This window comes from Semicossyphus pulcher, unplaced genomic scaffold (assembly GCF_022749685.1).
Source record: "Semicossyphus pulcher isolate SPU_LCO1_2020_fin unplaced genomic scaffold, fSemPul1.0.p SCAF_18, whole genome shotgun sequence".
Taxonomy (NCBI): domain Eukaryota; kingdom Metazoa; phylum Chordata; class Actinopteri; order Labriformes; family Labridae; genus Semicossyphus; species Semicossyphus pulcher.
In genome coordinates, this window is record NW_027211691.1 from 5,618,647 (window position 1) to 5,629,016 (window position 10,370).

General features: G+C 40.9%; 1 protein-coding gene across 1 annotated transcript in view; it reads left to right on the plus strand.

Moving 5' to 3' along the window:
• LOC138596207 (collagen alpha-1(XXI) chain-like) overlaps positions 1–10,370 on the plus strand; it is a 42,153-nt gene extending 31,783 nt beyond the window's left edge. The window contains exons 19-24 of the mRNA XM_069667822.1: positions 1,197–1,241; positions 1,329–1,379; positions 5,396–5,449; positions 7,592–7,686; positions 8,339–8,392; positions 10,241–10,370. Coding sequence (XP_069523923.1) covers positions 1,197–1,241; positions 1,329–1,379; positions 5,396–5,449; positions 7,592–7,686; positions 8,339–8,392; positions 10,241–10,370 — 429 coding nt within the window. The remainder of the gene's footprint in view (positions 1–1,196; positions 1,242–1,328; positions 1,380–5,395; positions 5,450–7,591; positions 7,687–8,338; positions 8,393–10,240) is intronic.

Consider the following 10,370-nt stretch of genomic DNA (forward strand, 5'->3'; position numbering starts at 1 on the left):
GAGCTCCCTGGTCTCCGCCAGATGACATGTTATCAATAGTCTGGCGGAGGTTTTCCAGGGCCCATTGGAGAAGTGGATAGCGCCCCCAAAGGCACAGAGCGAAATTGCATTTTTTTATTACCATAATGGCATTAGCTCCCCATAATAGCGTGATAGGACTGAGGTTGAAAATCGGCGAACTAGCCCTTTTATAAAACACACTGCAGCAGAAAGCTACAGTTGTGTTTTCAACTATCCTTAGATAATAAGTGTGTAGCCATGAGTTAGCAGGACAAGGGTCACTGTAGGGAGGTGGGCATTAAACCCTAAACTCTAAACATCAAATTAAGAATGAAGATGTTCCTGTTTATATGTCAAATATGTTAACTAACTGTGTCTTATAAACCCATCCAGCAGACACAGCAGGTACGCTCTTTAGCTGCTTAATGCTCCTCTATGTTCACCAGCTAGTTTCTTACTGGTCCTGGCAGATAGTGTGAAGTGAATTTATGTGAGAGTTTTCACTGCATGCTACAATTGCAGAGAGACTGAACCAAAATAGTAAAATTGCAACCCTAACAAGCTCCACAGAGGGGAGGTGAACTGCTGAGGTGGTTATGCCTCCATCACTTTGTTTGTTCCCTTTCACATCTAGTTATTTGACCCAGTGTTAATATTATGTATAATATAAGACCATAATCATGGAAGAATGCTTTATACCTGACAAAGTTACAGTTGTAAAAAGTCTGTGTGCACAGATTTTAAATGAAAGTGTAATAAGAAGCAGTTGGAGCTGATGTAGACAGCTGTACTTCATTCTCCATTCATGCTCCACTTACTTTCTTGTTCTGAACCTTTCAACCCCTTCACACAATCTTTATTGACTAAATGAAGTGGGTAGCAGGACCTTGAAGCGAGTTTGTTTTGTTTTGTTTCAGAGGTAAAGAATAAGCTGCCAAGCTCAACTTAAAGGTTAATATTGATGAAAGTGCAAAAGGTGTCAGGTTTGAAAATCTACTTTGCAGTTACACTGCAAGTGAGGACGCATAAAAGCTCCAGAACAAGCAAGCAAGCAAGGTATTCCTGGCCTTCAGTGTAGACACCTTGTCAGTCCAGCAGAGTATCAGTGAATAAATATGAAATACATCAGACATTCTTCTTAAACCGGCTTTTGTAATTACGTTATCTTGTCAATTTCTTTATTGTGTTTTCTGCAGGGTGTCAGGGGACCTCCTGGTGAGGCAGGCTCGAAGGGACCACAGGTAACAGGAGATTTTCAATGAGCTTGTCAGAATAGTTTGTGTCACTCTTATCAGCTGTTTAATTCCTGTGTTCTTGATCCTTTTCAGGGAGAGGTAGGGTTGCCTGGGCCTCAAGGACCATCTGGACTAAACGGACCGGTCAGTACAACATCAACACTCTTCATGACAATACTTATTCACAATCCTATAATACACAACTGGTTTAGTTCAGTTAGTAGAACAGGCGCCCATGTTCAGAGGCTACAGGCCCAGATGCAGCGGCCGCAGGCTCCAGTCCCGCCCTCGGCCCCTTGCTGCACGTCATTGCCCACTCTCCTCTCCCCATATTTTCTGTCTCTCCTCAGCTGTCCTATCTTATAAAGCCAAAATGATCTAATAAAGCCAAAAAAAATCAAACACACAATGAACAATCCTGACTTACTTAGCTTACATTACCTTTGGGTAATAAAATTAGTAGGGATATGAAGCATTCCAAGGCACTTCAAGAAATGACTAACAATAAGCAAAATTCCAATATAGGCACTACCTTTTTTTTTTGCAGATGAAACATATCTCTAAAAATTAAAAGCACATTATTTACACAATGTTTTGTGATGTTTATACAGTCACATTTTTTTTAATCAATGTGGTTTTATTAGCAAAATTTGGTAGAAAAACATGTCCTTTTAAACTCTTTTAACCTCTTTAACTCTTTTAACTTTTTTACTCACTTAACCTTTTAGCTTAGGTTTTACAAATTCTAGAAGAATGACCTAATATGTCAGGATCGGATTATAAACAAAAAGGGAGAGGACCCATATGCAGACAAGGATATTTATTTATAACAAAAAAGACAACAAAAAAAATCCAAAATGCAAACAAGAGGCTTACTCAGTCCAGGCAACAAATAATTCAAAGGAAGAGTAAAACAGCAAAAGGTGAAAAAACACAGGGAGCCACAAGGAATCTAGGAGGAGGATTGACGGAGTAGGCCAAGTATGACAAAAAGGTTTCCCAAGGGATCGACAAAGATTGACGAAATGTTTCGCAAAAGTAGACGAAGGGTTTCAGGAAGATTGTCTAAGACGAACTAACACAGAGACAGGGGAAGAAGACCGAATGCACATGGGGTAATCAGACACAGGTGACACAGGTGAAAACAATAAGGGTGGGGGCCGTGGGGCACACAATCACAAAGGCGGGAAAACACACAGAGGCAGGAAGTGTGCAAAACAAGGGCAGTAAATTACAAAAAAAAACAGGAAATTATATCTGAGCATTGAAATACTTAAAATACAAAACTACAATAAGAATACATCATGACACCTATAGGCACTTGCATGAACCATTTCTATTACAGAGTTCCAAAGCTTAATCACAATGATCACCTCTGTAACAAAAAGGGTTAAAATACTGTTTTACATTCGTTATTAAGTGAAGCAACCTCACAGTCTCTCCTCGACAAGAGTTCCACACATCGCGCTGTGCATGTCAGCGTCTCTGCAGTGTGCTCATAATGAGTTCATTAATTTAGCCTGGGCGCCGTATGAGACCGTTTGGTTTATTTAGCAATGCCATTAAGGTGGTGAGTGGTTGTTAATTTAGAATGAAAGTCAGATGAGTGTGTGCGGGGTTACGGCTGTACACACAGGAAGGGCACCCCCGTCTGGTAAACAAGATTACACACGGGCAGATGCAATTAAAGTAGAGAGTGGTGAGTACACCGTCCTCCATACTGATCATTGAGTGGTATGTTTATAGCTCTGCTGCCCTCTTGTGGTGACAGCGAGGCAGTGCAGGTGGAGTAGGTAGATTAAGCATTAAATATGGACTCATTTACATTGTAGAAACCAGTTTAGTTGAACTAGTGGATGGACATGAATCAACACATAAAACACAGATAACCTTTCTGTATCATGATTTAACATCTACTCAACTTAAGTTAAATTAAATGCAAATTTAAAACAGAAGTGTTTCAATTAAAATGATGTCTTTTTGTGTCAGCATGTGGCTCATACTTTCTCTGCCTTGCTTAAAGCGGCTAAACTCTGGCGTAGCCCACTGCAGAGATCTAAGAGCTCAGAGGTCACCTTTCTAAAACCGCTAGCTCCATCTTCATCCCCCTCTTTCTATTCCTGTCAGTAGAAGAGAACACTGCTGTGACGTTATGCCTGCAGTGGATCCCTGACTACATCCAACACACAGTGTCAGGAGGAGGAGGAAGGACCAGACATCCCTTGTATCTAGGCAACTACATACGATCGTGTGATAATAAGTCAAAGTAATTGTCAGTTGACCCTGCCAACACCAATCAAGTTTAGCATTTCAAATGTGCACACTCCTGGTTTGGCTCCTTGTCAATCAAAAGACGCGCAATAGTATGTAAATTGAAATGATGTATTTAAAATCCCTTTATACTTTATAACCACTGAAAGTCACTGAATAAACAGTATAATTATTAATCACGTGACCAAGAAAGTCCATAAAAAACACCTGCTTGGACCCTGGTGTGAACCCCAAGTTGAGCCCTACCACTAAATAACAACATGTATACATCAGGTTATCTATAATATTCTACACAAAACTCCAGATCAATAGCAAATCATTTATCAATCAATATGGTGCAATGAAAACCTTAAAAAAAATTATCTAAAGAAAGTGATTTGATTAGTAAAATGTCTCAATTAAATCCATCTTACTAAGACACTTTAGAAAGCTACTTTATATGAATGTAATTGACTGTTTGCCCAAGCAGTAACCATCCAATCGTAGTTCAGCAACTGTAACTTGGACAGGACTGCCGTGCTTCTAATTACCTGTCAAGTCAATCTGATGATTCGAACCATTTGCCAACCCCTCACTTCTCTCTTCCACCATCCTCATGCCCAAATATAATAATAATAATAATAATAATAATAATTTTATTTATATAGCACCTTTAAAAACACACAGCAAGACAATACAAAGTGAGTCCATCCGAAGTAAACATGTAAAAAACACAACTGCAGAGAGGAAACAGCATAACACATGGCATTACATAAAAGCAAGTCTATAAAAGACTATAAAAGTGAGTTTTAAGTAGTATGGTCACTTCTAACTACAGGAAACAAACATAGTGAGGACCAAAAGGCAAAACTAGAGGCTTGGGGTGGACAGTAGCTCAGTCTGCAGGGACTTAGCTTGGGAACCAGAGGGTGGCCAGTCCAAGTCCTGGACCAACCATGGAATTGGGGCTGGTAGCTGGAGTGGTGGCAGGTCATTTCCTGGGCACTGTGGAGGTGTCCTTGATCAAGGCATCGAGTCCCTCAGATGCCATGTGCAGCCCCCTTATTCTGACATTCCTCCATTAATGCATGTCCATAGAGTCTCCTTAAAAGGGCATTCAGCAAACCAAAGGTTAATGTCATGGTTGCTGCGTTTACTATTTATACAGTGTATGCTTTCTATATTAGTTTTTAAGGCTACAAGTAATTTCCCAAACAAAAGCCCCATTCTTTTTAGTTTAAGCTAATGTTAGCAACACCAGCAACGTTACCTGAGACAATGTAACATAATAAACTAGCTCTACATTGTAATACAAAAACAATACTGTTGCTACTACTTTAGGACTACTTTACTACTAATGTGCTCCATACTGCTGTATGATGTTGCCTTTTGGACTGGATGTTACAGCCTCACTGTTTGAGGGCAATATCATGTACGTTTCTTGAGCTATATATTGAGAATCCTGCACTAGTTGGCCTGAGACAGTGTTTTCAACCAGCTCGACAATGCTAACGTTAGCTTAAATTGCTAGATAGCTTACCTGATTAGATGTGGTTCGAAATGACAGGTTTGTTTCTGTCTACCTCTGTCCGAAATCAGGGATCCATTGTTACAAAAATTAAGTGTGCAAATGTTGAGTGCGTGACATTATATGTTGATTTATGAGTGTGTGTGTGTGTGTGTGTGTGTGTGTGTGTGTGTGTGTGTGTGTGTGAGAGAGGACCTGAGCCATCTCATTTCTCCCTCAGTGCCTCCTGACTAAGCCGTCACGCACTCTGTCACATTCAGCCCAAAGCTCTGTGTCTGTCTCTTTCATTTCATCTCTCTCTCTCTCCCTTTCATTCGCTTCCTCTCCCGTCCCACTCCCTCTACTCTTCCCTCTCTTCTCCAATATCTCTCTCTCCGTCCAGGGAATCCAGGGGCCCCGAGGGCCGCCCGGAGAGATCGGCCAAGATGGTCCCAAGGTCTGTGCGTTGAACGTTATAATTAGTTATTATGCTAATGGCCTGCTGCTCCCCAGCCACTCGGCTATTCTCAGCCTGTTATAATGTTGTTCCCTCCCTCCCTGCTCTCTTGATGTTCCCGTAGAGAAAAATGCATTTTGCTTGAGAGGGAGTCAACTTGTTTGCAATCAAATTATAGGTGTTTCTGAATATGTGATGAATGCCATGCTGCCAAGGACGGTTCATATTTGGTCTGTTCTCCTTCAAAGAACAAGTTTTACTTTTCTTTGAGACATTTCAGCAAAGAGACGCTCTACAATATTCTTCTTAATTAGGAGGCTGGTTACAGACAGAAGGAGAACTTTTGTCACTCTTTTGTACATTTGGGAGAATTAAGATCAAATTAAAAGCATCATACACTGTTATATCCTGACTTTTAGCCCCATAAAGCTGCAAGAATGACAGATTAACTATTGTTATCTGTAAAACTGATGGAGTGCCCCCTTTTTTTCTTGCAAAGAGCAGCACGAGGTGCAAGAGGACATGTTAATGTTTCCCTGACCTTGAAATGCACATTTCCCATCTCTTTGGAATTTGTATACTCAGCGCAGCACGCACGGCACCAAGATGGAAGGATAGATGAGAGTGAAGGATGGGACTTTCATGCATACGAAGGTGAAAATTGGCTCTTTGACATTGTGCTGAGATTGAGAAGAGGAGCAGGAGGACTGTTTTCAGCAGAAAGGATCCTGATGATTTGCTGATTTAATCAGTCAGGAAGCTCACAAAGAAACAAACACATAACTTGAATAACTGCACCTCTAATTATACGCACCATAACTAGTGAATTCATTTAGATAAACACCTGTGTTCACACCTGAATGGAAAGTTCCCTCTCAGCTGATTAAGTCCCAACAGAAGTCTGAAGGCTGTGAGTCTCAGATAAACGCAGATGGAACACACAGTGAAGAGAACAAAACTATCACACACAGTGATTTGCCGTGGTGGTTACCTTTATTAAATCATGCATAACCAACATCAGACCAAAAAGAGACTAACCCAAAAAGAGGCCGCCGCTGGAAACAACATCTCATAACATGGTCATATGTTTTTACCCCTTTATTAGGCGAGTGATGAATAAAAATAAATATTGTTGTTATGCTAGGGTATTGCAACACTAAGATATTGCAGATTATACAACAGTTTGTTCTGATTAAGTAATCTGATTGGACAAGAGGCATTCCAAGACTGGTGACTTTTCACTGTTTGTATAATTCCGCCTCAGCCAGGTGTTTTGAATACTTTTAATTAACATTACAGCCGTCCGTGGATCGATGTCGAGCTTGATCAAGCTTGTACCGCTGAATCACAATATCATCACAGCTGTGCTTATTTGCACAACCGAATTACAGTGCTGATATTCAGTACATCGCTCCCTCTCATGTGGTATTGCGTAAGTATTGCACAGTAAATTTATAATACAAAAAATATTCACTGATAAGTCAGTATTGCACAATACTGATCAAACCAGACTAAGTGAGGCTGCAGCAGCAAAACCTCTGAGTGTATTAAACTGAGAGAAGCTGTGCTTCATTGCATGTGAATGTTAAAGTTCTGTTACATTACTGTTACAGTTCAGTTCTGTGCCCATTGTTTCGGGACCCGTAACTTTATTTTTTAACTTCACTTTGCTTATCTTAAAGCTACTAAAAACCTAGAATCATTACATAACAGGACTTATAAGGAGCCTATAAAATGATACATTATTATGGATAATAATCCAACAGTATATTATAGTAGGTATAATTAGCTTACAAGTTAACAGGTTAGAATCCAACAAGCAAACACATAACATCTTGAATAGGAAGACTTTTGTTTCTTAACAGGTAGCTTAACCTTTGAATACATTTTACTGAAAATACTTCTGCACTGAGCCTGCAGCGGTTAGCGCCGTCTCCTCCCTTCCTAGCTCCAATCCCGCTTTAGACGTAGGGGGCCTCTCTGTGTGGAGTTTGCAAGTTCTCCCTTCACATGTGTGGGTTCTCTCCAGGTACTCCGGCTTCCTTCCACAATCTTTACACATGCTTGTTAGGTTAATTAGGACTTGTTAGGAGTGTCCGTAGGTTTGAGTGTGAGCGTGAAGTTTGTCTGTCTCTGCGTCAGCTCTGTGATTTACTGGCGATCAGTCCAGGGTGTAACCCCGCCTCTCGCCCAATGACAGCTGGGATAGGCTCCAAGCCGCCCACGACCCTGACCAGGTTAAGCAGTATAAATAATGGATCGATGGATATTTCTGCACTTGTTAGTTACATAAGTAGTAAATGTATTTTTGTAGTTGTATGTGTACTGCTGATTTTGCCTCACCATAGAATCTAAACGCCTCCTCCACCACTCTCAAAAGCGCACTGTTCCCTTAGTGAACTAAGTGTTAAAAGCGCTCAGAAAACATGATGCAACTTGACTCCCCTCATGTAGATTGTGCTTTAGAATTTGCATGTTGTCCCTGTGAAACTCAGCAGTATAATTTTCTTACTTAAAAAAGCTGCCTCTCTTCTAAATTCGTTGAGACATTTTCGTGATGCACCACTACCTTACCTTGTGTGGTTGGCACAGCTGTTTAACAGGGAAGAGAGCAGTAATGGGACTGGCTGAGAGGATAATGATTAATCACCACATGCTGTGATTTATATTCCACTTCAGCCAACCTCTTTTTGCATGCTGTGCTGCACCTACGTGAATGTTAAACAGCAGCTACTCTGATATGCCCTCTTTGACCTTTGTGCTGGTCTTTATGTTGGATGAAATAAAGCTCTAAGATTTATGTTAAGGATTAGATTTAGGAATGACTGTAGACAACAGAAGGACCTCAGATTTATTGTTGGACAAATATGGTGTGTGTTTTTGTCTCAGGGGAAGTGTGGAGACCCAGGGGTTGTTGGTCCTGTTGGTCCGCCAGGGCAGAAGGTGAGTGGAGCGGCGGATTATCGACCAGATGTTACAGTGTTTTCTTTAACCTCTGTCGTCTCTGATTTCCTGCAACATCTTCCTCCCCTGTCTGTTTATACATTGCCTCTATCTTTCTTTCTTCCTCTGCTTTTTTTTTTATTGTCTATTTTATTCATTATTATCAGATATTTACAAGCATTTAAATAGAATATAGTGTTGCTAGATGTTTGTCTTTAAATAAGAGATAGGTAGCCTTCCTTAAAGGGGGACAATTATGCGAATTTCAAGCCTTGTCTTTCACTCTGTGATACCTGTGGAGTAGCTTAGCATAATTTACAGTTAAAAACATTTATTTTCTCACACTGGCCCTCATACAGCCTCTGCCTGAAACGACTCTGTCAGCTCTGTCCCTTTAAGAAACCCTGCCCCTACAGGCCCACTTTCTTCTGATTGGCCAGTTTTTTCTACATGCTGCACTTTGTGACGTCACAAAGTGCAGCATGTAGAAAAAACTGTGTGAGACCTGGCAGCCTGCAAACTGAGCTGAGAAGCCTGTCGATTACTCCAGCATACTTTGACCTACAGATATGAAACTTCACCCACGTTTAGTCTGGGCATCCAACATTGTAAAATGATATATATATATGTCTTAAAATGTGGAACAGCTTAATACCCCCTCTTTAAAAATCAGATAGCTCACTGGCAAACGTTCCTAGACCGTAAGCTTGGACTGAGCCAAACGAGCTGTTGGCCCCTTTTTACTGGTCTTAATGCTGAGCTAATTGCAGAGAGTAAAACTGTCTATTTATTTATCTCAAAGTAAAGAAGCAAACAAGATATATTTCTGAAATGTGCAAATGTGAAAGTTTATATTAAGTTAAACCAAACAGAATTTTAGACGTGGCCTAAAGCTTGTGACATTTCCAGCTAAAATGAAGGTTAGCAGCCGTGAGATGGGCTGTAACGGCTAAAATGTAGTCCTTGCCCTTTCAAATGCCACTGACAGGCCCAGATTGTTGTTCAAAATGTCTGACAACATAATAGTGAGGATCCTTGCAAAGATCAAGGTTTTTGTTAAGATAAGATGCTTTTTTTTTTTTTCGAAAACCAGCCGTTAAATCACTCTCATCACTCTCATCTTTGCCACCAGACTCCATTGACAATAAAATTGCCAGTTAAATAACTGGCTTATTTAACGCCAGAGGTGTATCTGATTGGAGCTAACCCTTTCAAAAAAAGAAAGTACAAAACTAGGTCAAGGTGGTAGTGGTAGACTGCACTACCACTACCACCTTGACCAGCAGTGGTAGACCAGCAACCCCAGTCGATGGAGTCATTCAGTGGAGTCTGGTGGCTGTGAAGAGAGCACAGCTTCTGAGAATTTACCTTTACCAAAATGTCTATGTCTGTAGCGATCCTTTCAATAAACTTCAATCAATTCCTGTCAGTTGCAAAACAAGCCTTTTTTTGGATGTACCTTAATTAAGCACATTTGCCCACAAGGATTGTGTTGTAGCCATTACAGCCCGGTCTAGTGGGGTATATTCAAAACTTATTTAGTAATCATTCATGTGTACAAATAGGGCTCATGTTTAAAACTATGATGATTCCCTCCGACAGCCCACTCTTTCCTCTGTGTGTGTGGGTCCCATGCTGCTGTAACATTTAAGTGTTCATGTGACTCACCATGTTCACACTCTGCTACAAATATCTGTCCTATAGCCTTCACCTGCCAGAAGCATGTACACTGTTTGCACCTTTATTTCCTAGTCCCAGTCAGTCTATACTGAGAGCTATATAAAAGTGAGCCTTTGAGAATTCAACATGGCGGTCAGATTAGTGAGGGCATTACTAATTCCCCTCAAGGCATCGGGATCAGATCAGGGTGACAGCTTTCGCCTTTCCTCTTTTCCACACCAACCTCATTCCCCGTCTGTTTCCTCTCATCCTGTCAGCCCGCTCTCCTCTCACCAGCCTGCAGTTTGGGCCCTGCTGA